This window comes from Leucopleurus acutus (assembly GCF_964270905.1).
Source record: "Leucopleurus acutus genome assembly, chromosome: 9".
NCBI classification, from domain to species: domain Eukaryota; kingdom Metazoa; phylum Chordata; class Mammalia; order Artiodactyla; family Delphinidae; genus Leucopleurus; species Leucopleurus acutus.
The window spans coordinates 11,902,171-11,929,531 of NC_139144.1; the positions used below are offsets into that span (position 1 = coordinate 11,902,171).

Below are 27,361 nucleotides of genomic sequence, written 5' to 3' on the forward strand. Positions count from 1 at the left end.
GAGTTTGGATTTGGGGGTCATTTTTGTTGTTGTTTTTCACTGAAGCCATTACAAAACCCAGGGCAAGCCAGTTTCCGGGGGGGGCTAGTCATACACAACCAATAGGTCTGCACACTCGAGAATGACAAGTGTGACAGCAGGTCTGTGATACCCCGGTAAGAGAACTGCTGGATGCAGGGCACACGCGTGTGAACCTGCATTTCCCGCACGGTGCACGCACACTTAGGCAGTGTGTGACGAGTCATGCATGGGTGTCCCAGGGCCTGCCACGTGGGGAGAGACCTGCAGGACCCCGAGACCCAGGGGATCACAGAACACGCTTTGCAGAAGGGCGGGCACACCCTGGAAATGAGACGGGTCCACTTGCCGGGGAGGAAACCTAGACACGGCTGACAGGCCAACCCAGCCCTTCCTTCCCAAGTGGCAGGTTAAAGCGGGGATTCAAATATTATATCTAGGTCACTACTGGGACGATGGTGCAGGGTTCCTATGGGGGGAGACAAAGCGAGGTGTCCCCGAAGGCTGGCCAGATCCTGTCCGAGCCTGCACGTCAGCCCGGATTTGGGGGTGTCAGCCCCCCAACAGTGTGCTCTTCAATTTGGGGAAACTTGTACACATGGCTTGTCTCTGAATCACCCATCTGCTTTGGACCAGACCTGTCTGTACAGTTTAGAGTTATTGCTTCTAGTGACAGAAGGTATCGGAAGCCCTGGTGGCTTTGGAGTCCGATAAACACGGCAGGCTCAGGGTGTCTGGGTCTGGGGGGCGTGGGGTCCACCCTGCAGGACACAGACCTTGGAGTGGACTGGCCCAGGGTCAGGGGCCGTGGAAGCGTTTGGCAGTTCGGGGCTGCGTTCTAATCTACTGAGGTCAGGCACAAGAGGCATGCGAGGGTCTCGAAGGGACACGTGGATGGGGTCATTCCAAAGGGCAGCAGCAGCCTGGCCTAGCAAGGGCGATGCACTAGGAACCTCGCGCATCGGCTAAAGTGTGCTGTTCACACGGGGTGTCGGGCTTACCTTCATTTTGGTCAGAATGGAATAGGCAGACCGGTGCGCTATTTACAGAGCATCTTAAAAGAAATAATTTAGAGAGAATCCTACTTGGAAGGCTCTAACATTTGTACATGAATATCGTACAAGGTTAAAAATAAATAAGGCAATATCATACAGTCTTATCACAAATAAAAAGGAAGTCATTGGCCAAACCCCAAGGAACATTATGGCTGAGCACGGCCCCTAGGCCCACAGGAAGCAGGTAGGGTTTGGAACTGCTGATGATGAAGGAGGCTCTGCTCATCGAAGGGGAGACCTCGCCGTTGCAGAACAGCCGAGGCCCCGATGGCTTCCCGCGGCTGCGGTGACAGCTGGCCACGCGTTCCGTGGCTTTGCCAACACTCCTGTGGGGGGGGGGGGTGGTCCCGTGGCTCTGTGGACCTGAGGTCCCAGCACAGCGAGTCTGGGCTCTCATCCCGGGGCTCAGGGTCCACCTCGCTCAGGGTGATGTGAATTCAAGGCCTGTAGCTGTGGGATCGACAACCCGCTTCCTCACCGGCTGATGGCTGGGGCGTCCTCACCTTCGACCGGCTGCGGGCCCCGCATCTTTAAACAGCGACCTCGTGCTTCGAATCTTCCTGACTGCCCCGGCCTCCGTGTCCACTTCTAAGGGGCCACGTGGTCGCATTGGTCACACTGAGTTAACTCAGATGGCCCAGGATCCTCTCCTCAGCTGCTGCCCCAAGCCCTGAATTCCCTCTGCAAAGCCCCCTTTGCCATGTGACAGAGCATATTCGCAGGGTCAGGATCCCCTGTGCTGTCCACCCCCCTCCCGCCCTGCCCTGGGCTGGAAGCGCGGCCATGGGGAGCAGGTGGGCAGCAGGGCCCTGGCCAGGGTCTCAGCCCCGCAGCTGGACGCAGGTGTGCACACCTGCACAGGTCGTGTGCTCAAAGGGCTCTGGAGATGACTCAGCTTGTGCTCTGTCTGTAAGGGGAGGGGGGAGGAAATTCAGCTCTCACCCAGGGCACATCTGAGGAAAGACTGTCCACCTGCCCGCCTCTGTCACTGGCCCATCCACATGGGCTAAGTGGCCGGCCCTGTCAGCTACACCCACACAGCCACGAGTCATACACCCACAACGGAGGCAGCCCGGGGGACGCCACTAGCCACCCCCATGGGGCTCAGTCCAGAGTGAGCCCCTGTCCCAATTCTGAAAAGTCGGGACCCCCAGGGAGAGCGGTGTGGAATGGGACCCTCAGGCCTGCTGACTCTGCCGAGCAGGGCTCCCCTGCAACCCACAGAACCCTCCGGGCTGCTGTCGGAGCTTGGGTCTCTGCATGGCCATCCCCCTACTGACTTGCCTGCCCAGAAGGTTCCCTCCAGTTTCAAGCTGCCCTCCTCCCTGCAGTCAAGAGCTGAGGTCTCCATGTCCAGCTATTTCTGGCCAGTCTCTTCCCACTGGCCCTCCCAGATCCCTGCCCACGCCCAGGAGCCCATCCCAGCATGGCCGCATTCTTCATCTCCATGGCAACCGCAGAGATGCCCAGGTAGGAGATTCCCAGACTTGCACAGAATTACTTGCAGTCACTTTCCCTGCAAACCGGAGCAGGGACATCTGTACTGACAGCCATAAACTAACTCCAAATCTCCACGTCCAAGGGACTGGTTCTGCCAGAGAAACGCCTTCCATCCAGGAAGCGTTCTCATGGTTGTGAGGTCCACTTGTTTTCAAAATCAACAAAGCCTTGCACTGTTGTTCAGCGTACGGGAACCCAAGATGCCGTGGCGGAAGAGGTAAGAAATGACACCGACCACCTTCTCTCCTTTGAACAAACACAGTGACGTGGGCAGAAAAGGGAACGTCCAGGTTTTACAGGAGCCGATATGCTCAGCAGGGCAGGTGGAGAGCACACAGGTGGAACAGGAACTATGCTGGTCACAGAGATGTGGCTGCAGGGTCCCCCAAGAATTCCAGAAGACCTGCCTCTGGCTCTTAACAAAAACCCCATCTCGAAGAAAGCCAGCGGCCACCACCATCAATGCAGTGGGACAGGGGCTTCTCAGGTCTTCCCAAACCGTCCACCGAAGGCCTGCCCAGCTCTGGCTCTGGCCAAGAGAGTCCTGACTCTTACTCTGGGCTCTGCAGGCCACCGCCCAGGGCGGGAGCTGCCCTCACGGGACCCACACAGCTGGGCTGATGCCGATCCGTCTCAGGGCACACGCGAGCTGGGCACCCCAGTCACTCTGCCAGCCAGACCTCCAAGGCTCTCGCTGTAGCCTGCGGCCCTGGTGGACGTCCTGACGGTCCCGACGGTCCCGACGTCCAAAGCTCACCCAGCCAACCTCCCTCGGTCACCGAGAAGAGGACGGAGCAAACAAAGACACTGCTAAAGCCTCGGCGTCTGCGCAGTCTGGGTTCTCCCCTCACCCGAGTCACTGCCCAGCTGCTTCTGGTCACGCCTGGACAGTCCCCCTTCCCCAGCCCGGCCACTGGTTCCCGGCCCTGCTCTGCTGGCCGGGCTGGTCCCTGCGGGAGCCCCGAGGCCACCAACGCCCCGAGCATTTGTGCGCTGTGCCCCCAGCGGCCCGCGTGGGCTCCGCTAAGCCTCCTTCCCAGCTGCTCCGGGGGGCAGGTGGTGGCCTGGGGGGCAGGGGGCAAGCCCCGAGCCCTGCAGAGCCCCCGGCCCGGCTCTGACTGGGATGCCGGCCGCAGGGGGCACCGGGGGGTGGCCCGTGGCCAGTCTGGTCTGGAGGCCGGCTCTCCCGTAAGGACACATTTTCCGCTCTGAGTTCACGGACCTGTTTTGGGAGCCGTTTCCGTCGGTCCTGCCTTCCAGGAAGTATGTCAGCATCTCGCCCTTGCCCTTGACGCTGACTTTGCCTCGGCACACGAAGCGGTAGCAGCCCCGCCGCAGCAGCCTGTGCACTTCCTCCGTGACCTACAGCGGAGAAAGGCGGGCGTCACTCTTAATCAACGGGGAGCCCACGAGAGGGTCCCTCCCCGACCTGCACTGATCACCCGATCGCCCGGCCTCTGGCTTCCCCAGGTCGGCCGGCAAGTCGGGTCCTGTGCCCCTCCTATGGTCACTCTGGTCACTCGGCGAGAAGGACGTGATCCTGCAGAGAAAGCAGGGGACTCAGAGGGGGCTCAACGGGGCCCTAGACAAGCAGGAGAGGACAGCGTTCGCCATGGGGGGTGCCCAGAGTGGGTGGGCGGGCTGGACAGGGCCCACACGGACCCGGTCCTAGGGGCTGGGGTGTGAGCTCCGTGATCACCCCAAGCCCTAACCAGATGCCTGGACACAGGGCTCCGGCTGTGCCGCCAGGGCCCTCGGGACGTGGTAACCCCACACGTCTTCAAGGGTCTGGGACTGGCAGGTAGCAGCTCAGCTGGAAGGGGACAGCACCGGCTCCCATCCCCGTGGCTGGCACGGAACCCTCAGGGCCCCGGTGGGCTCACACCAACCTGCCAGGGACCCCTGGGGCCTCTGTGGGCCACCAGCACGAGAGGGCAGAGGGCACGTTCTCCCAGGGGCAACAGGGGTGTGACTTAACTTTCCTGATGCTCAGGTCCCGGGCAAGGGTCTAGCCCAAAGAATTCCTGCCTCACAGAGTTATGAAAAAGGTAAAGGGCAAGAAAGCACTTTCTAATAAGGTTCTGTAAACAGAAGAGGACACGATCATTTGGATTCTCCTCACTTGACACTGAAGGCGGAGACCACCTCTCTCCCCCGTCACCCCAACTCCCAGCTGCTGCTCTGAAAATCCCCCCTCCCCCACCCTATGTAGTCACCCACCTCTGGCATCTTTATTTAAAACGACTCAGCCCACCCTGAGGCCAGGGTCTCGCATCCCCAGGCTGTCAGTCCCCAGTAGAGCTGGGCAGAGGGGCTGCTCTCTTCCCCGCCGGCTTCGCTGGAACCCTGAACCCACCCCCTCCCCCCAACGCGGCTCTCACCCTCGCTAACCGTCGGCCTGCTTCTCGCGTGCGACAGTAAAGGACCTGGTCTGTCTCACCACAACTTACCAAGGCTCCTGGTGTTCATAAGTGCTCACTGAATGAAAGAATAAAGGGACCAATGGAAGGAAGGGAGGGAGGGAGGTAACCAAGGCCCGCCAGAAACCTGCCCGCAGTTCAGGAAACAAAAATGACCACGGAACATCACAACCGGCACAGCTCCCGGGACAGTGAAATCTGCCGATGGATCTGCAAGTGCTGGGAGGGGGTCCCTCAGCTCCCCTCATGGGACAAACAAGCAAAACTGGCTGATCCAGTGTAGACAGAGGGCACGGAACAGAGTATGCTCAACCCACAACAAGTGGCCAAGGATGTATCGTTCCCCTTAATTAATTAACTCCGCCAGTTTCTGTGGCTTTCATCAGCAAGGCACTGGCTGGTGCTCGCGCGGGGGGCAGGGGGCCGCTTGGTGTTCTGGAGAGAGTTCCGCGGCCCCTCACCAGGGCTGCCGCCGCCCACCCACCGGGATGGAGAACGGCAGGTGGGTGCCTGAGGCCTAGACCCTCACCGGGTCGGCTGCATCTCTCGGCCTTGGGAGCAGGTCAGGTGGTCCCTCCCAGATCTTGTAAAGGAGAAGCATGCCGTCCACTTACAAGAAGAGTCCCTTGGTCAACTTGATGATGACTATGACATTCACAAAGACTTGGACGGTCAAGAAAAAGTGGGGAGTGCTGAAACTCCCCAGAGTGCTGCCAAAGACCTCGATCCAAGGCCACACAAGGGCCAGAGCCACACGGCCTCACTCAGGTCCCCAGCAGGGCTCAGCACACCCCAGAGTCCTTCATGGAATTGAGCCACAGACTGGCCGGTGACACAGGGGAGGTGCCACTGTCACAAAGGTCACCACTCAGATGTGGCCTCTGAGACACAAGGTGATCTCAGAGGCCTGCTATTGCGATCAAAGGCTCCATTGTGCTCTTTCCTTTCACGATTGAACCAACCCACAATTCATCTGTTCATCTGGCCTTCCTAGAACCCTGACGTCCAGCTTAAGCCCCAAGATACACATTGACAAAAATCTCTGAGTCTTATCCTTACGTGAGCTCTTTCCTCTCACTGTATTCTCTTGTCTTATGAAGAATGAGAGGTAACAAAACATTCAGATCATCGCACAAAGTAATGCTGGAGGTGAAGATGACCCACCAGCACGTGCAGTAAAGCCGAGGTCTGAAGGCAGGTGGGCTCGGGCCTGGGCGTCCTTCCGGGCCGCTTGGGAGCTCGGGCTGCACGCCGCCCCTGTGCATCTCTCAGCCTTGACATTCTAGCCAGGAAGTCCCAGGCTGTGAATCAGGGTTGTGTATGACGTCACCGTGGGGGGCCCAGAAAGGGTCCAGGTCAGGGGCTCAGAGACACGAGGTCCCCAAGAGGCCGAGAGGGAGTCCCCTGTGAAGTCTGATTCTCAGCCACCTGCATGAGAATCCCTGTGTCTCTGAAGAGGTGGGCTGGGAACTCTCTCTAGAGTTCCCTGTGAGGCCCGGCCAGCAGTGGGGGGGGACCTCGCTCTGCCTGAGAGAGGGTGCTGGGCTCCCACGGAGACACTTCCCGGGAAGCACCTGCTTGGTCCTCAAGTTGATGGCCAAGGTGGAACCTGGGTATTGTCACAGTCAACCTTCTCTTGGCCGCCGTACTCCTTGGAAAACGGGGCCCTGGGATGCCCTGGGGACTTTAGTCTGCTCAGAACCCCCTTGTCTGCCTGTCCTGGGACAGCAGGCGTGAGGAGGGGTCCCCTTTTCAGGAATTTTGACACAGAAGAAAGAAGGCTCCCAGCTGAGGACTAAGGAATGAGCATTTGGGCAGGTGATATCTGATTAGATATTATCCTCAGGAAAAAGTTAAGACACCTCTTTGCAAACCTTCATCATTAATATGTGAGTCTCTTGTTCACTTCTTCAAAAGAACCAAAGGTTTAACCTGGGCTGGCAAAGGGAAGGGATCTCTCCTGGGCTGTGACCAAGAACACCTACGAGAACCATACAACAGTGGAGCATAAGTGTTTCTCCCTTTAAACTGGGATGACGAGCACGATGGGCTGGAGGGAAAGAGCCTTTGGCCAAGGGGGTGGCCGAGCGGCCAGGCCAGGTCACGTGGGCCGCCAGATGGAGGGACTGCAGGTCTTACCCAGGTTGACAAATGTCACCAGAGCCCTGCTTTGTCCCGCCCTGTCCCAAGTGCATGGGGTGCTGCCACCCGAGCCTAAGGGCAGGAGGGGAGGGGCCTGGTCTGCTAAGACCTCCTGCGATGCGGGTCCTCCAGAGGTCCGGGCTGAGGGACTTTGCCCTGCGGGAGTCCAGACACAGATATCGCCAGGCAGCCCAGCAGCCGGCAGAGGCTGGATGGCGTGCCGGAGTCCCTGCCATGGCAAACAGCCCTCCCAGGAGGCCGGAGGGAGCAGGGACAGTTCTGAGCAGAGGGGTGGCCGACGCAGATCGGATGTTACAAACTTAGAAATGTGATGTTGGCACTGACAGAAGCCAGGCTGGAGAGTGGAGGGGGCTCCCGCCAGGTGTCCCCTGGGGCCTGACCAGCTCCTGGGGAAGACTGCGAGAAACATAGGTGAAAGATCCTCTTAGAAAAGGAACACGGTGTCCTGGGATGGACGGCAGTACGACACCGTGGACGCACTTAACGCCCCTGAGCTGTGCACTTAAAAACAGCTAAGATGGTCCGCTTTACGATACGTGTATTCCACCACCGTGAGAAAAGTTGAAGGGAAAGAATGCAGAGGTGCAGAGAGGCTGCACGCAGACCCCGCCTGTGTTCCGAGCAGGAGATGGGGCTGATGGGAAGATTTTGGTGCCTGTCTTTTAAGCTGACGGATCCGAGGGACCCACCAAGGTACCTGTCCGAGGGTTAGCACCCGATGAAGGCAGGCGGGGGCCCCGGGAATTGAACAGGTATGACACGGGAGGGCCCCAGGCGGACAACCTTCTCATTGGAACCGTATCCTGCAGAGGCCGCACCCCAGTGCCTCTCTCAAAACCTGGGGTGAATGCACGTGTCTCGCAGGGTCTACGGAGGACCGAGTGAGACTTTGTGATCAAGTAAAGGACCAGTGCTAACTGGCTGCCAGCTGGTGGCTACCTCAAGGCCGGGCCACAACAGGAGGGCAGTGGCCCTAGTCACCCAGCGCTGCGTTCTCTGCCCCATCCATCCGGGCCCCCAGAGGCCAACCGAAGCCACACACGGGGGACAGGCTCCTTCCCTCCGTGTGACCCACGCTTGCATGTTTGTTCCAAGGGAAATCCCGAGAGCGGAGCCACACGGCCACATACCACGAAGCGCAGGGGCCACTGTGTCTTACACCTTCAGTGCCAGCCAGTGCCAGAGCACCTGCTTCGCCTCCCAAGCGAGCGCCCGCAGGTTCTCAGGTCAGGGGGCCCCACAGCACCTGCCCTTCAAACGGTGAGGCAGCCCCTTCTCTTCTCGGGAGCCATCACTCGCCATCCCCATCTCTGCGCCTGGCCACACAGAGGCCAACCTCCAAGGCTGCAGACACACTGAGCCTCGCGGCTCCGTGTCCCTACCCAGAAGAGGCAGACCGGGACGGGAGGACGCAGGCTGCGGGGCTGGGCGGCCGCCCCCGCCCGACCCTTGCCCCTTCCACCTCAGCCTCCCGCCGGCAGGATGGGCACCTGTGCCTCGGGGGCTTCCGAGTGAACTGACCTGGATTCTGCCCTGGACGCCGGTGCTGTCCATCCGACTGGCCACGTTGACCGTATTTCCCCAGATGTCGTACTGCGGCCTGCGAGCCCCGATCACTCCAGCCACCACGGGGCCAACATTGATGCCTGGAAACAGTCGCGCGGGGCGTCAGTGGGGAGGCCTCCAAAGGGAGGAGCAGCCCCGTGGGAGGTCACGGATTCCCGGGGTCACGCAGTGCAATGCCCCTCCCCAGAGCAGGGACCCCAGAGCATCGCCGAGAGGCAGCTCCCGGGCTCTGCTTGCATGCCACACCGTCAGGAAGCAGCCCTGATCCGGGAAAAAGTCCCGTTTCCTGGAACGGCGACCCCGTGCCGAGCCTTGCGGATCGGAAGGCTGACCGTTCAGGCTGTGGGCCACAGCGTGTCCCTCCACCCCCGGCTCCCTCTCCCAGAAAGGACAGTGGCTCGACTGGTCCCCTGGATGAGGGATCCCCTCAGCTCCTCTGGGTGTCGGGCCCAGAACTACGTATTTTCAGGGCGCCCTTGTCTTTATGTGGCACAGGGTCCAACTGGCCTGGACAGTGACACAGGCCCAAGGAGCCCCAGTCGCCCCTGCAGCCAGGTCTGGGCTGACGCCACAGCATACCTTCTGACTCAGTACTCTGCGTCGATTTTCCTGAGCTTAGCCAAGCGCGTTAATACCGTTTCAGATGCTGACCTAGTCAACCCCCCAAAGCCGGGGCAGTGGGTGCTAGCATCTCTGGGAGGAGGCAGGGGTGGAACTGGACGGGCTGAGCTGGGAGCCTCAGGCTAGGTGGATGTGGGAGCCCAGGAAGGAGCCCCAAAGGGGCCACTTCCAGATGGCTGGTGGGACCTGGGGAACCCCTTCTACTACCCCGGATGCCCCAGTCCATGTGGACGAGACTGAGCTAGGATGCAGCCTCCTGTGTGACCGGCCATCCGGGCACAGAGGTGCGACGGGCCTATGGGTCCTCAGCAGGAGAGTAAGAAACAATTTCCCTGATGGACCCTTACGTCTATTAATCCAAGCCCGCGGCCCCAGAGGAAAACTGGACCCCGGGGGTGAGGCGCAGAGGGTGCTCTGGCCCTACCTCCAGCACGTCCCTCGGGCCGGGCACCAGGGCTAAGTCAGCACCGTGTTTAAGCACATCAGAACTCTACCCACTCTGGAGGCTACCACCCCTCGTGCTCAAGCCCAGCTCTAAGTGCTGTTCTTTAAGGCCACTAGACATTTGAACTGTAAAACAGCCACAAATATCCTGTTTAACTATATCGTGGACTAGTAGGTAATGGGGTGGGAAGGGGGGAGGGAGGGAGGGAGGGAAGGAGGAAGGAAGGAAGGAAAAAAGGAGAAAGAAAGAAAGAGAGAGAGAGAGGGAAAGAAAGAAAGAGAGAGAGAGAGAGAGAAAGAAGGAAGGAAGGCAGGAAGGAAGGAGGGAGGGAGGGAAGGAAGGAGAGAGAAAGAAAGAAAGAAAGAGAGAGAGAGAAAGAAAGAAAGAAAGGAAGGAAGGAAGGAAGAAAGGAAGGAAGGAAGGAAGGAAGGACAGAAAGGAAGACAGGCAGAGAGAGAGAGAAAGAAAGACATCTCTCGTTTAACTATATCCTCGACTAATACAAATTTTTCTGGTAAACCTGTATTCCCAGAAAAAAGTGAATTTAAGACTGAAAACAGAAACCCTACAAGTCTGATAAGAGCTAGAGCGGAGCTTAGACCCCGGGTGGTTCCCCTCTTCACTTGCAGGCAAGGCAGGGAACCCAGGAGGACCAAAGACCCAGCCTGAGCCTGCACCCTGGGCTTCTGCACAGCCTCGGCCCCAATGTTTCGGGCCTGCGGACAGGGGCACCTTCCTCCAGCTAAGTGTGGACTCAGAGGTGTATCTGAGAGTCTCTAAGACAATCAAGATTTCTCCTGCGTTTCCTAAGCTGCACAATGACTCTTCCAGGTCCTCAGTCACTGATAACCAGCTCTGAGGTGGACCCAGCTGTCCCTGCGTCCCGTGCACTCCTCTGGGTGGTACCATCCTCCTTCCTGTGAGACAAGGGAGCCTGGACCGATGACCCCCGCTCCCAGGGGACAGCCCAGGCCACCAGCTCCCGGGGCCCATGCAGGAAGGGTGAGCTGGCCCGAATGATGGGACAGCTCGCAGCCACGTACCAACACGGAGCACGAAGTCGTTGTAAGACTGGTAGTTGATCTCATCCAGGACGTCGAACATCTCGATGGCAAAATCTGCCAGCGTGCTGAGGTGGGAGGAGATGGACTTCTTAGCCTGGATGTGAGCAGACACGGGTTATGTTTGATGGGTGCAAGGGCAGAGGGGCCAGGGACACTCAGCCAGTGACCTGCGGGGGTGGGCGGACCAGGCTGTACCCCTCACAGGATCAGGGACTTGACCCCCACGTCAACCATGCAGCAGCCCCGCTGGCTGGGCCTGGGGCTGACTGGGTGGCACCCTACAGCTGCCCTAGTGTGTGTTTATCATCCCATTCTACAGGTAAGAGACTGAAACAGAGCAGGAATATTATTGCCCAAGGCTCCCAGCTCCTGAGGGCAGAGACTGAGGCCACCTGAGCCCAGGCAGAGCTCTTCCGCAGGAATGGGGGCGGGGGGGAACCCTGTGGTGGGAGACCAGATGTCCCACTGCTCAGACAAGGCTGCCACCAGCCCATTGGAAACAAGCAAAGTAAGGTGAGCAGAGGGGGTCTGAGTCAACTGCTCACACAGCAGAGAGCAGTTCCAGCCCTCCTTCCTCACACTGATTCCGTCTCCTTCATCGTGTTGTGTTGACAGATCCTCTCTTTTGTGAGAAAACAACTGTAAATTTTTTTCTTTTTCTAATGATATCAAGGTCACTTGCTCTTCTTGTTTTAGGAATATTTTCATAGTCCTCAAAGTTGGGGAATTAATGCTTTTTTAAAAAAAAATTAACTGACAATTTTTTAAAGAACAATTTTAGGTTTACAGGTAAATTGAGCAGGTAAGTGTAGAGAGTTCCCATATACTACCCCCGTACCACCCCTCACACATACAGAGTCTCCCCTATTATTAACATCTTGCTTTAGGCTATGGTAGATTTGTTACCATTGAACGAACCTACGTTGATTCATTATTATTAACTAAAGTCCACAGTTTCCGTTAGGGTTCACTCTGTGTGCTCTATGGGTTTTAAAAAATGCAAAATTTCATGTATCCATAATTGTAGTAGAATACAGAATAGTTTCACAGTCCTCTAAATCCCCCACCTATTCCCTCAAACCCTGGAAACTCTTATTTACTGTCTCCATAGTTTTGCCTTTTCTAGAATATCATACAGTTGGAATCACAAAGTATGTAGCTTTTCCAGATTGGCTTCTTTCACTTAATGATATGCATTTAAGGTTCCTCCATGTCTTTTCATGCTTTGATAGCTCATTTCTTTTTAGTGCTAAATAATATTCTATTGTATGGATGTATTACAGTTTATTTATTCATTCACCTATTGAAGGACACCCTGGTTGCTTTCAAGGTTTGCAATTATGAATAAATCTGCTATGAACATCCTTGGGCAGGATTTTGTGTGGACATAAGTTTTCGACTCTCGTGGATAAGTAACAAGGAGAGTGATTGCTGGATCCTATGGTAAGAGCATATTTAGTTCTGTAAGAACTCCAACTGTCTTCCAAAGTGGCTGCAGCATTTTGCATTCCCTCCAGAAATGAGCGAGAGTTCCTACGGCTCCACGTCGTCACCAGCATGTGGCAGTGTCCGTGTTCTGGATTTTGGCCACTCTAATAGGTGTGAAATTGTATCTCGTTGTTTTAATTTGCATTTCCCTGTGACATATGATAGGGAGCATCTTGTCATATGCTTATCTGCCATCTGTATATCTTCTTTGGTAAAGTGTCTGTTCCCATCTTTGGACGGAGCACTTTTTGATTGGGCTATCTGTCTTCTTAATTTTAAGAGTTCTTTGTAATATTTTGGGTACAAAGCCTTTATCAGATAGGTGGTTTGCAAAGATTTTCCCCAAGTATATGGACTGTCTTTTCATTATAGTATTTTCCACCAGCAGGATTTTAAAATTTTAATTAAGTCCAATCTAACAGTGTTTTCTTTCACGGATCATGCTTTTGGTACTGTATGTAAACACTCATCACCAAACCCAAGGTTACCTAGATTTTCTCCTATGTTATCTTCCAGATGTTTTATAGTGTTGCATGTCACATTTAGGCCTATGATACATTTTGAGTTAATTTTTGTGAACAGTGTAAGGTCTGTGTTTAGATTCATTTAAAAAATATAATTTAGATAGATAGATAGATATTCAATTTTTCTAGCAACATTTGTTGAAGACTATCTTTGCTCCATTTGTCAAAGATCAGTTGACGATATTTATGTAGATCTATTTCTGGGCTCTCTATTCTGTTCCACTGGTTTATTTGACTGCCTCCCTTTTGCCAAAACCATACTGTATTGATTACTGCAGCTCTATGGCAAGTTGATTTCTGGTGGTGTCAGTCCTCGAACTCTGTCCTGCTTCTGCTATGTTGTGTTGACTACCCTCAGTCTTTTGTCTCTCCATGTAAACTTAGGATCAGTTGGTCAATGTCACATAATAACTTGCTGCACTTTTCATCAGGACTGCATTAAATCTACAGATCAATTGGGAATCTGACATCTTAATGATACTGAGTTTTCCTAGGCAGAAATACGGAGTATCTCTTGACTTATTTAGATCTTTGATCTAAATAAGCACTGGGCCCAGTGCTTTCTGTTTTGGAAGGTTATTAATGACTGGTTCAATTTTTAATATAGATATGGACCTACCCAGATTATCTATTTTTCTTATGTGAGTTTTAGCAGATTGCATCTTTCAGAGAATCGGTCCATTTCACCTAAGTTACCAAATTTGTGGGCACATAGTTATACTTTTATACCAGTTGGAAATAGTAACTTTTAAAATGTTTGATTTTATAATTGTCTGTAGTTAAGATACAGAGATAAAATAGAAATTTCTATGTTGATTTTATATCCAGCAAGTTTGGTAAAGTCACTTAAAAATTCTATCAGCTCATATGTAAACATTTTAGCACTGTATATTCTAAACATGCGAGCAATTTGAGAATGATGGTTTTGTTCCTACTTTTGCAATTCATAACTCTTCTGTTTACTCTTCTTCCCTTATTGGACTGGCCAGGACCTCCAGTGTAGCACCATAGAGTTGTCCACAATATACTTTAACATCTTTTTTTTTTTTTTTTTTTTGCGGTACGCAGGCCTCTCACTGCTGTGGCCCCTCCCGTTGCGGAGCACAGGCTCCGGACGCGCAGGCTCAGCGGCCATGGCTCACGGGCCCAGCCGCTCCGCGGCATGTGGGATCTTCCCGGACCGGGGCACGAACCCGCGTCCCCTGCATCGGCAGGCAGACTCTCAACCACTGCGCCACCAGGGAAGCCCCTTAACATCTTTTAAATGTCCATTGGTTCAGTGGAAATGGCCCTTCTTTTGTTTCTATATTAGTAATTTGTGTCTTCTCCCTTTTTCTTGCTTAGAGATTATCAATTTTATTGATCTTTTCAAAGAGCCAACTTTTGGTTTCATTGATTTTCTGATTTCTTGTCTTTGATTTCATTGATTTGTGCTCTGATATTTATTATTTCTTTTATTCTGTTGCTTTAGGTTTATCCTGCTCTACTTTCTCTACTTTTCTAAGGTGGAAGCTTATTGATTTTGGATTGGTCTTCTTTTCTAATGTATGAATTCAATGACATAAATTTCTCTCTAAGCACTGCTTTTCCTGCACCCCACAAATTTTGATAAGTTATATTTTTATTTTCATTTAGTTCAAAATATTTTTCAACTTCTCTTGAGATTTCTTTTTTTTTTTTAATTTCTCCTTTGTATCACTTAGAAGTGTACTGCTTCATCTCCAAATATTTTGGAATTTTCCAATTATCTCCTAGCAATAGATTTCTACTTTAATTCCACTCTAGTCTAAGAATATAGTTTGCATTATTTCAATTATTTTAAATTTATTAAGCTGTGTTTTATGGCCCAGAATGTGGCCTATCTTGGTAAATGTCCCATGTGAGCTTCAAAAGAAGTATATTCTGCTGTCCTTGGATGAAGTAGTCTATAGATGTTAATTACATCCAGGTGATTGACGATGCTGTTCAGTTCAGCTCTCTTTACAGATTTCCAGCCAACTGGATCTACAGATTACTGATAGCAGGGTAATGAAGTCTCCAACAAAAACAGGGGATTCATCTACTTCTCCTTGCAGTTCTATCCGTTTTCGCCCCCTGTTGTTAAGTGCATAAATATCAAAGATTGTTACGTATTCTTGGAGAATTAACTCCTTTATAATGTACCTCTTCATCCCTGATAATTTCCCTTGATCTGTAATTTGCTTTGTCTGAAATTAAGATAGCTACTTGAGCTTTTAACCGTGCTAGCATGGTATCTCTTTCTACAACCTTTTATTTTTTAATGTATCTGTGACTTTATATTTAAAGTGTGTTTCTTGCAGAAAACCTAGCTGGGTCTTGTTTTTAGCCGCTCTGTTAGTTTCTGTCTTTTAATTGGTGTATTTAGGCCATTCACATTTACGGTGATTATTGATATAGTTAGATTAGCATCTACCATATGTATAACTGCTTTCTATCCATGACACTATTTTTTTTACATCTTCCTCTCTTTTTCTGCCTTTTTTATAGGGACAACCTGAGGACTTTATTCACAATCCTGAACTGGGAAAGGGGAACACTCAGTGGTGCCAGGCTGCCAGGATGGGGCCAGGGTGGTAGGAAGGGGGCAGGGCTGGAGGTAGTTCTTGTGCCCGGCCTTCCGTGTTGACCTTCCCCAGAAGGTCAACACGGAACTGGCCACTGACAAGACAGCCTGCAAGCTGCTGCCCTAATCCAGTGCAGAGGGCAAACTGAGGCCCACAGTGGGGGGCCTGCCCATGGTCCCTGGGCAGCTGGGGGCAGAGCCGGGGGTAGAGCCGGGGCCCAGCCCCTGAGCAGGGCCCACCTGTCGACCTGTGCTCACCTTGGTCCCGGCCGCGGGCGCCAGCCCCACGGCAGCCATGTAGGTGCTTCCGATGGTCTTGATCTTCTCCAGGTCCTTGTAAAAGTCTCTGTCCATGAGCTTTGTTTGAAACACAAAACTGTTAAACGTTACATAACATCTTATAAAAGTCACGGCGGCGCACGGCCGCCAGGAGCAACCGCAGACAGGTACGTTCTGGAAAGCAGTGTGTCTTCTTCATGTAGGCATGAGACAAGTTCTGGGGCTGAACTTGGGCCTCAGGGGCTCCAGCAAAGGTGCTTAAAAGAGGCGCCAAGGAGGAGACATACGGACTACACCCCCGTCCTCCCCGTCCTCCAGCAGCTGAGCTCACAACCACCCAGCGGGCAGACGGGCCCCAGGGAGGGAAGCAGAACTGGCGCAGACTGGAAGCCTGGCTCTGGAGGGTGCAGAGGTGCCTGCCCACCCCCCCCCCCAACCTGCAGGTGAAGCCGCCCACCTGAGCTCGACATTCACAAGGCAGGGCACAGACGCCAGCACCCGCCCTCCCCATATTCTAAGGCCAATTTCCTTCCTCAACTGTCACGGTTGGCTGGGATTCCCAAGGAGACAAAAGGCACGTGCTCCCCTGGCCCCCTGCCATCCACAGAACAACGTGCTACATCGGTGGACACAATTCAGGACTCGGTTGGAGGAGGGGCACCAGGCCGGCCCAGGCCCAAGGGGGTCAGGACTGTGGGGCGGCCCTTACCTCGTCAAAGTCGGCGATGATCTCGTTGAGGAGGCGCAGACACTCCACGCCCATGTTGTTGCCATCCAGCTCGATGTAGAAGTCGTTGAAGTTGGGGATGGAGGCGAACATGACCCCCACCTGCGAGTACGACTGGTAGTACAGGTCCTGGGGGTCAAAGGTTGGGTCAGGCACTGAAGAGGCAGGCAGAGCAGCACTGAGGGCTGGCGCTGGGAGCAGGGCCTGCGGACCAGTCCTGAGGCGTGGCTGCCAGGACGCGCCGGCACCCCGTGCCACACGAGGAGGGGGCTCGGAGGATCTAGGCCCACACGAGGTAAGTCAGCTCACAGGTGGGTGCAGAGCCCCCAGCCCAGCGGGACGAAAACATGAGCCCTGGAGCTATTCCAGGCCAAAGCTAGTGAAGCGAAGCCTGGGGGTTTGTGCCTTTAGGACCTAAAAGCCCAGCCGGAGCCTCTTTATTGCTGAGTCGGCTTTCGTAAGCCCTGCCCTATGCTGACTGGGTGGTCCCAGAGCTTTACTGCAGTAGGTCGCGGCCACTAGGACGTTCTGAGCAACCCAGACAGCTCCGAGCACAGAGAAGGGAGTGAACCGCCAGCCCTACGGGTGGGTGCGGCAGTTTCTAGGGGGCCACCCAGGACGTGCAGGCCTTGAAACGGCGCTTCCCAACCTCGTGTGCCGTTTACTGAAGCCCACTCGCCTTCCCTGTGGGGACAGTGGATGCTGTGCTCTCTCCCAGGATCAAAGGGGAGGGCACGCTAGCTCTGGGCACCTGTCACCCCCATGGCCCAGGGGCCTCAGATGGCCTAGTTCCCACCCTGCCCTTGGGGTGGCCGAGGGGCCTCTCCACCTCGGTGCTCACCATGTTGCGGGGGTTGGACATGAGGAAGTGCTGGGCGACGTGGGCCGGCAGGAGGTTGAAGAGAATCCTCTTGTTGTCCAGCTTCACCCTCTCCATGTCGTCCCTCTCCTCCTCTGCCTGGGGAGTGGTCCTCCGTTAGCCACTGGCCCGCCCACTCACGCTTCCCTGCTCGCTCGACTACCCGCCATGCAGCAAGATTCTCGCCTGGACCAGACTCTGGACGCTCTTCCCCAATGGGCCCTGACGTCGGGGCATCCACGCTCATCTCTGCATCGTCCAGTTTGAGCAAGAGCCCTGCTTAGTCAGTTTAACCCGACGCCCCACCCTTGACCTCTGATCACCCTGGATATTTGATCGCGTTCCTCATCTCTGAGCCCAGCCAGGTGATGTCGGATCACCTTGGCCTGCTCTCAGCAGGGATCCTGTTAGGTCAGTTTAGCCGGAAGCCCCCTCACGCCGGATGCCTCCTTTGGGAGTTTCCCATCCACCGCCCCCCACCCTGCCCCTTGGCTACAAAGCCCCACTTGCCCGCCCTCTATTTTGGGTTGAGCCCGCTCTCTCTTCCGCTGCAGTGGTTGGTCCCTACGCCTGACGCAACACTCCCGAAAAATGTCTGCCTTACCCTCTTTAATGAGAGCTCTGAATTATTACACCTGTAACGCATGCTTCTTTCTGCTATCCAAGCTAAATGCCAAGTATGCCAACAGTTTCCACCAGGCTCATCTCCACGCCCCCTCCAGGTAGTGACTAGATCAACATTAGGGGCTCAGAGGATCCACGCAATTCTGGACTAGTCACCACCCGGTTCAGCTAGAGCTTCCAAAGGACAGACAATAAGGGGCCTGGCCCCAGTTTCCAGGGTCTACCCCCAGCCATCTTCTGGGGACCAGAGGCCCGAAGCAGCCCTCTGTGGGGCACGTGCCCACTCCCAGGACACACCAGGCCTCCAGCAGCCTCCGACGTGCCTCCAGAGCATCACCGGCCTCACTGGGAATGCCCGAAGCCAGCCGTGGACCCTCCCTAAGCTCCTGCGTCCTCTAGAATCTCCTGGCTTTCAGCAGGACTCACAAGTCTCTGGGCGCTGAGACAAGCAGAAAGCTACAGGGGCAGGGGGGGCAGACCCAGCGGAGCAGAGGGTAGAAGCCGGTGGGTCCAACTGGGGGACGCGGCCAAGCAGATGGCAGGTGCGGTACGGGTCCCAGCTGGCTGGCCTCTTAGCTCCAGGGCCCTGAGAGACTAATGCAACCAGCAGTGATGGCCCCACTCACTGGGCACCATGAGGGCTCAAGAGGCGATGCTGGCTAAGTGCTGAGGGCAGCCTAAGGTCAGGTGCCAGCCCTCAGAAATGGAGGCCACTGGATCACTGTGGGTCACTGTCCCCCACTTCCACATCTGGCATCTGGCCGTAGCCAGGGAAGGAGCTCAGCTGGGGGGACATTACATCAGCATTACAGGGGCAACAAGCTCTTGAATGCAGTGACAATGTCACAGGCATGCCGTGTTGATGGCCTGCGGCCGCCACCAAAACCCACACCGTGGAGGGCAGCACACCCTGGTTCAAGTGGCCGGGTACAGAGCTCCAATCGCCTCGTCATAAAATGAAACACCCATTCATAGAGGCACCATTCCTACCTATCAAGGGGTTAGGAGGGCGTGTGCTAGCTCGTAAGCCTTGAAGAGTGTCACCTATTTTTGGTGTTGTTATTATAATAACAGTGGAAGTGGTCGGCTACACGCTGCTGGATTTCATGCAGTGATTCTACCAGTTAAAAGCAAGCATGTGAGACCCCCAAAGGTGGATGTGAGGAGGCCTCAGGCCACAGCTGCCAGGAGGAAGGGGGCCCAGCCAGGAGTCCCAGGCCTCCTCTAGGGCGTTTTCTGGGAAAACAGGATGTGTGGTCCACAGGAGCCGTCAGTTAGCAACGGGGCTGATGCACGACAGGCTTCGTCCTGCCCCTTAAAGCGGGTAGACATGCTGCAGGTGAGGACAGAAGAAGGAGCCCAGGAGCCCCAGGATCCGGCTCAGACAAGCATGGACCCGGCAGACAGGGCTGTGGCTGTGGACAGCGGCTGAGATGGGTATCAGCAGACACAGCCGTGTGGGGAAGAAAGGCCTCACAAGGGAAACGGGAACCTCTCCTAAGACACATATAATTAATTTCCTGTTAACACGTGTGCACTGACACACAAAAGAAAGTTTTTTGAAAGATGAGGTAAAGAGAAAGTAAATAATATTTTTTAACTAACAGGTGTTTAGAAATTTATTAATGGCACAAAAATGTTTGCTCTCTCCAAAATATAACGTTAACAGTATTTTAATGAATGCAGTGTAACTGAATATGTTTCAACTTTTTAAAAAATTTTGACTGATCACTTTGTGTGTTGAAAAGCTTTCATTCTAATTTCGGTTTATTTCAATTTATTTACAGCTAACTCAGATTTATGGGCTATCAGATTAACTCTCTTTCTAAATAATCAACTACTTTTTAATCCATCCACGGATGTGAACGTTTCTGTTGAAATCTGACTGATAAATGTCTATCTTCTTACAAACTAAGCAGAAGAAGTTGGATCGTTATATTTTTCACAAATAAGATGAAAATCCACTGAACTTCTCTTTTTGTAAGACTTTCCAACCAGCCAGGAAGTATTGGTAAGAAAGAGCTGTGGGTAATATACATTATTCCTGTAAACAAAGTCACACGACAGAGACACATCCAACATCCATTTTCAAAATGTTTTCTCGGGCTTCCCTGGTGGTGCAGTGGTTGAGAGTCCGCCTGCCGACGCAGGGGACACGGGTTCGTGCCCCGGTCTGGGAAGATCCCACATGCCGCGGAGCGGCTGGGCCCGTGAGCCATGGCCGCTGAGCCTGCGCGTCCGGAGCCTGTGCTCCGCAACGGGAGAGGCCACAGCAGCGAGAGGCCTCCGTACCGCCAAAAAAAAAAAAAAAAGTTTTTTCTACAGCATAGTTTCCTTAGTTATCAAAGGGGAAGAGGAGGGGGGATAAATTAGGAGTTTGGGATTAACATATACACAGTACTATATATAAAATAGATAACCAAGCTGAAACTAATACAACATGGTCAATCAACTATACTTCAACAAAAAAATTAAAAATTAAAGAATTAAATTAAAAAAGCACGTTCCTTCTCACGTGTCAAAAATCTGACCCCTGACTCTATAGGACAGATTATGGGAGCTTACCTTCCAGAAATTAACTACCAGGGGACACTTACAGACAGCTACACGGCATCTCAGAAGGGCACCCAGCCTGGGATCACTATCTTTTGGTAAACAGAACAGAGCAAAAACAAAAAATAGCACAACCTGACAACTCCCGGCAGATGACCGGTGAGCCACTGTGCCCTGTGACTCTCGGTGTGACCCCTATGAGGTGCCGTGAAGCTTTCGGTCTAACCAGCCGAACAAGCAGACCCTGACCCAGCAGGTGGAGTTAAGGACAGCTCGCTAAAAATGAGCAATTGAGGGAGGGTGGCACCGGCCTCGCTATGCCTGGGCAGTGATGTCCCTGCCTGTGTCCTAGAAGTGACATCTGGCCAGGGTGAGATCAACCCAGCCAGCTCATTCTTCAACGAGGAAAGCATGTTTCTTAATTTTCAGATTCGCTCACTATAAACAGAACTTCTGATGTTGTTCCGCAGTGTTCTGCAGAGAAACAGAAAGAACAGGGCAGATATAGATATACAGGAAGAGATTTATGAGGAGGAGTTGGCTCTCGTGATTATGGAGGCTGAGAAGTCCCAGCATCTGCTGTCTGCAAACTGGAGACCCAGAAGACCTGGTGGTGTGACTCCTGAAGGTCTGAGAACCGGAGTGCTGAGGGCAGAGATGATGTCCCAGATCGTGCAGTCAGGCGAGAGGGGCTCCAATTCTCCCTTCCTCCACCTTTCTGTTCTATTCAGGCCTCCCTCAAGGGATTGGATGAGGCCCACCACATTAGGAGGGGGAATCTGTTCTACTGAACCCAATTCAAATGCTAATCTCATCTAGAGGTACCCTTCCAGACGTACGCAGAAAAACCTTTGGCCAGATAACTAGGCACCTCGTGACCCAGCCAAGTTCACACATAAGCTAACATCATGATGTCTTCTTCCAAAACCCCACTGTGCTATCTCACTTGCCTTCTGGGGTACACACACCCCCTCTTCGGGACGCCCAGGCTCTCAGAACCACCTCCTCCTGGGGAAGCACAGAAAGGGAAAGGGCCTTTCCAAAGCACACAGAGAAGCTGAGACAGAGGTCACCAGTCCCCAGGTGAGAAGGACTTCATCTCTAACTCTTGAACTGAATCATTCCTAGTTGCCTCCCTTTGATAATTTCGTCTCACTTGAGGAAAAGGCACTCTGTGAGACATGCATCAACAACTGCATCAGCTGGGCAGGTGATCAGTGATGGGGCTTGTCTCCATAGAGAGCGGCTGCCCTGCAGAGGGGACAAGTGTGGAGATCCAGGGTGGACCAGGCTGGTCAGGCCACACGGGGCACAGGCATCCAGAGGAGCCCCCCACCCACTGTCAAGAGGGTGAAACACGAGGGGAGGTGGGGTCAGAGGGACAGAGATAAAGATGATAGCAGACTTATCGTTAAAAGCAATGCCAGACGAAAGGTGGCGGAACATCTTTAACGCACTGAGCAGAAAAAAAAGATCATGAACTCAGAATCCTATACCCAGCAAAAGTATCTTTCAACCACAAAGGCAAAATGAAGAGTTTTTCAGACACGCAAGAGGTGAAAGAATTCATCACCAACAGACTTGCAAGAAACATCAAAGTGGGTCCTTCAGGCAGAAGGAAGATGACAACAGACAGAAGCCTGGATCTGCACAGAGGAATGAAAAGCACCAGAAATCATAACTATGTGGGTAAACAAAAAATACTCTTTCTCATTATAACATATCTTTAAAATAGACTTTAATGTTTATGATGGAAATGATAATATATTTGGGGGGTTATAATATATGTACAAATAAAATCTATGATGGTGTCAATGGCAAAATCCCTAGGATGGAAGAAACCGATGTACATACTGTTGTTATGGTTCTCATACTATATGTGAGGTCGTATAATACCACTTGAAGACAAGCTATGATAAGTACCCATTAAAAATATACAACAAAGAGTTAGAGCTAATAAGAAGAGAGGGAGATCAAGTGGAATAATAGAAATATTTAATTAACCTAAAATAGAAAAAGAGGAAAATGAAAACAAAGCACAGATGGGACAAACAGGAAACAGCAACACGGAAGATTAAAGATTAAAATCCAACCACATCCATAATCACATTAATTGTAAACGGAACAGCTCGATTAAAAGGCAAGATCCAGTTGTATGTTGCTTATATGAAATCCACTTTAAATAAAAAGATACAAATAGGTTAAAAGTAAAATGATGGAAAAACATATAACAAGAGAGCTGGATTACCTATATTAATATCAGACAAAGCAGACTGCAGAGCTAAGCATATTACCTGGAAAAAGAAGATCTTTTTTTTAGGGATCGATATTTATTTGGAGTTTTTGGTTTTAGCCCACAGGTATACAATAGCGTCTTTTTTTTTTTTTTTTTTTTGCGGTACGCAGGTCTCTCACTGTTGTGGCCTCTCCCGTTGCAGAGCACAGGCTCCAGACGCGCAGGCCCAGCGGCCATGGCTCACGGGCCCAGCCGCTCCGCGGCACGTGGGATCTTCCCGGACCGGGGCACGAACCCGTGTCCCCTGCATCGGCAGGCGGACTCTCAACCACTGCGCCACCAGGGAAGCCCGAAGAGCGACTTTTTGTTGATCAGAGGAAAAAGGTTTCAATTTATCAAGAGGACATAATCCTAAATATTTATGCACCTAATAACAGATCATCAAAATACATAAAACAGACACTGATAGAACTGCAACAAGTTCTATCCACAGTTGTAGTTAGAAATTCCAACACCATTCTCTCAAAACTTGATAGAATGACTAGAGAGAAAATCAGAACCTGACTTAACTGACATATATAAAACACCATCCAACAGCGACAGAACCTCTCCCTGGCTAACTCCTCCAAAATCTCCACGACTCTATCAGGTGTTATCTTTATAGGCTAATGTCACCAACTTGGGGGCCCGGTCAGGCCGTGGGCCTGTCACACGTGTGGAGAAAGGAGGCCTGGGAAGTGACTGGAGAAGGAGCTGCAGCAGGCCTCAGCTCAGCCCAGCCACTGGGAACTCCACGTCTGAGCTCCCCACCCGCCACCGAGTGCTGAGAATGGCCGCTGCACAAGTGGGAATTACCGTCGGAATAGGCATTCATTGTAGAGAGAGAAATTTTTATCATGATCAAAATTATAAGTGTCATCATGATTATCTACTGAGTTCAAAGAAAAAAAATCACTGGAGCGAAGGCATTCCGATAGTTCCAGATTAAGAGGTTGAGGAAGTCGTCAGGAAGGAAAAGCCCATCTGTTTATTTAGGTTTATAGAACCAGCTGGGTCTCAATAAATAATTAACCCACTGAGTCTTTGGTCTGGCAATTTTGCAACAGTTCGAGGCACTCTGATGTGCCTCTGCACGACATGCTGAAATATCCAGAGGGCAAATGGGCAAAGTCTAGAAATTTCCTTGTTTTGCTGCGTTTACAGGAAAGCGAGGCGTTTCTCGTTACACATCGTTAGAAAAATATGTCAGTGTGTTCCATGTAGGCAACCCTTCCCCCATGACACAGAGGTTCTCTCCTGCACCAGACTCCCTGGAAAGCGCTCTTCACCGTGGGGCCGGGTGTGCAAGGGGTATCGCTGGCAGAGGACCCCAGGACAGGGTCAACCACTGGACTTAGTAACATTTAAGGGGACACCAATGCCAAGAACAGCTCTTGCCAATCCAGATGAGAGAACCTGCCTGCCTGCCTGGGGGAAGGGGTCCCCGGCTGGGGGAGCCGACAGCCAGGGCCTCAATCCCACTCTCTGAGCGTGAGGTCCAGAACGGGCACCCAGTCAACGAGTGGGAGACCCCATCTCCCACACCCCCAAGCCGGTCCAGCGCTTCCTGGCTCATCCTAAGCCCGTTCTTCTCTAGCTCTGAGTAGCTACTCATAACTGAAAGATCTTAAACCAGAGGGCCCAGCGGACGGCGAGTAGACACATCTCGGGGACCAGCCTGCCCGGTCACCCTGGATACCCGGCCGGAGCCGGACAAGACAAAGTTCAGCGGCACAGCCCACCACAAAGAGGCCGTCCTCCCTTACCTGGCGCGGCTTTGGCAAACTGCAGCAGCCGCATCCCCTTTCCAGGAATGGTGTGCGCCGGCCTCTTCCCCTGGCGTCTGTGCTGACCCAGGACCCACCCAGAGGGCTCTACCTACAGGCCCCCTTGCCGCTGGCTTCTGGCCGGGCTCGGCCGGTGGGACCATCAGTAGGGGCTGGGAGGGAGGCAGGAGAGCGTGCTGGGTCCCTCCCAGCATGGTCACTGGGGGCTGGCTGTGTCCCTTGGTTGAAGGTCGTGAATCCTGTCTGGTGGCCCAGATTGTCCCAGGTGCTGAGGACCCCTTCCACTGTGGTGCCCTGGGCACTGCACCAGCCTGGGGTTGTCCTATCGCTGCCCCACCTTTCAGATGGTCCAAGTGCCATTAGCTCTCTTGACCTCACTGGTCTGGAGCGCGCCCTCTGCCCTCTGCCCAGACTGAGTGCTAAGTGCCTGAGACCACACCCACCTCTACCGCAACCCCCGCGCCTGATGGACAACCATGCCCGGGCTCTACAGGGCCACTTCCAAGTTGCCCCCTGGTGGCCCCTGTGACTGTGGGGTCCCCACCCGGGGGTGCCTCCCCCTGCCCCTGCTCCATCACACTCCACGGCCAGGCCACCTTCCAGAGACAGGGATGGGATCCTGCCACCCTGGCTTTGGGGCCAGCAGTCAGCCCTGCCCACAGAGAACAGGGGGCTCTGACCCCTCAATGGCCTCCCCGCCACCCTTTCCCCCCGGGGTCTCTGTGAAGTTCCCCCTCCTGGCACACACCTTGTCCCCTTTCCTCGACGCCAGCCCCTCACCCTCCCACGGTTGAGTCTCAAGCGTCCAAGAGGCCCAGAGAAGCCCAGGCTCTTCCCAGAACCCTGGCTGGGCATCGTGTGGGCTGCGGCCTCAATCTGGCACCGGTGAAGGCGGCTGCCTGAGTCCCCCGAGGAGCGGGGTGAGCCAGAATCAGGTGCATTCCCACCCTTACGCCCTCACCAGGGGCCCTGCCCAAGCTGCACAGGAACTGGGGCCAGTGCTCTCCAGAGAGCCCACCTGGGGGGTCCCTGCCTGTGCAGAGGGAGCCAGGGGGCTCAGATCTCAGCAGCCTCCTGCCCACCTGGAATCCAGGTATGGAGTGAAGACAGGGCTGGGCCACAGGCCCCTGCGAATCAGGGGTCTGTCCCAGCAAGGGCTGGCTCAGGGCTCCCACTGGCCGCACACAGGGAGTCAGTGTGTCCAGAACAGGCACTGACTTAAGAGTACAGGCTGAAGAATAAAGAAACAGGCAAATCCACAGGGACAGAAAGTAGATGAGTGCTGGCTCAGGGCTGGGGGGTGGCTACAAAAGGGGAGCGACCGCTAATGGTTATGGGGGTTCCTTGGGCAGCATAAAAATGTACTAAAACTGACTGTGGTGTTGGTTGCGCGATGCTGTGAATATACTGAAAGCCACTGAATTGTATACTTTAGATGGGTGCGTGAACCACGTGGGATGTGAATTACACCTCAGCAAAGCTGCTGTATAAAAAGGAATAAATAAGCCATGCTTTTCACCTAGCATATCCGTGTGTGCACAGACAGATACACACACACACACGCACATTTTCATTCTTTTGTTTACCCAGAGTAATGGAATGATTCCTCATGATCTTGAATACAACCTGCCCTGGTGTGCAGACAGCAACCTGTTTTAGTAGCATCTGTCTTTTCCAGGTTAATTAAACTAGAGGGTGAACAGTAGTTTCCACTGGAGTGGCCGCTGCCTTCCACCCCCATCACAGCCAGCCCTCCCATCCCCCCTGCCTGCCCCTCCTTCCCATGGGGAGAACACCCGGCAGTGGCTCCGGAGAGAGCCCAGTGGGGCCTGCAGCCTGTCAGACGTAACACGGTGTCTGCACCGACTGTGCGCCAAGCCTGCTGGGAAGGGAACTGTAATCGTTCCTCACTGCAGTGGCTAATTGTATATGTCAACCTGACTGGGCCACAGGGCGCCCGGATCGCTGGTGAGCATCCCTTCTGAGTGTGTCTGAAGGAGAGATTAGCTCTGACTAGCTGGACTGCGGGAGGAGGTCGTCCGCTCCAATGTGGGCGGGCGTCATCCAATCCCCTGGGGCCTGAAGAGAAGAAAATAGCAGAGGAGGGGCACTCCGCTCTCAGCCTGAGCTGGGGCGTCCATCTTCCCCCTCCCTCGGACATCAGCACTCCCGGTTTCTGACCTTGGGACCTGGACTGGACTACGTACACCCCAGCACTCCTGTTCTCTCACGGCAGGTGGCAGACGGCGGGACATGTCAGCCTCCGTAACCTCGCAGACCAATCCCGGGAATAAACCTCCTCCTGCAGAACCCAACCAATACACTCCCACATGGGATTAGGGTCCTCATTCCATTCTACTGCGGACCAGGGACCCCAAGTGGAGTTGTGGGATTCCCGAGGAGGACCACTTAACTCTAGGCCCACCTCCTGCCCACCCGACACAGCTGACCAGCGAGGGCCTCAGCCACTGACCTCCTGCCTATTCCACCGCAGGACACGGACAGGCGTCATCCGTCTTCCTGAAGCAAGGGTGTGGGCAGGCAGAAAAAAAAGGAGACTGGGCCCCCCAGCAGGCAGGGAGAGTGTGGGGTGACGGCGGGGTGCACCCAGACACCTGGCTCAGAGCCACGTGGCTCTGGACTGGGACCCTGGCTGCACACAGGGTCCCTGGTATGCAGACGCTCCCACCCACCACAGACCTGCTGGGACCTCCAGTCATTCCAGCCCTGGCCCTGGGCACGTCACATCCGTGTCTGAGCCCCATCTGTAATCCCACCTCCCGGGCAGGGCTGCTGTGAGGACTGAACA

At 53.7% G+C, this 27,361-nt stretch overlaps 1 protein-coding gene across 1 annotated transcript in view; it reads right to left on the bottom strand.

Moving 5' to 3' along the window:
• Positions 1-294: 294 nt before the first annotated feature.
• Positions 295-27,361, bottom strand: part of ADCY1 (adenylate cyclase 1) — a gene marked incomplete at its 5' end in the record, with an annotated part of 120,431 nt that continues 93,364 nt past the window's right edge. Inside the window, 6 exons of the mRNA XM_082846256.1 lie at positions 295-3,935; positions 8,678-8,802; positions 10,832-10,946; positions 15,707-15,805; positions 16,437-16,583; positions 17,296-17,412. Of these exons, the coding sequence (XP_082702382.1) occupies positions 3,597-3,935; positions 8,678-8,802; positions 10,832-10,946; positions 15,707-15,805; positions 16,437-16,583; positions 17,296-17,412 (942 nt within the window). The 3' untranslated portion in view covers positions 295-3,596. The remainder of the gene's footprint in view (positions 3,936-8,677; positions 8,803-10,831; positions 10,947-15,706; positions 15,806-16,436; positions 16,584-17,295; positions 17,413-27,361) is intronic.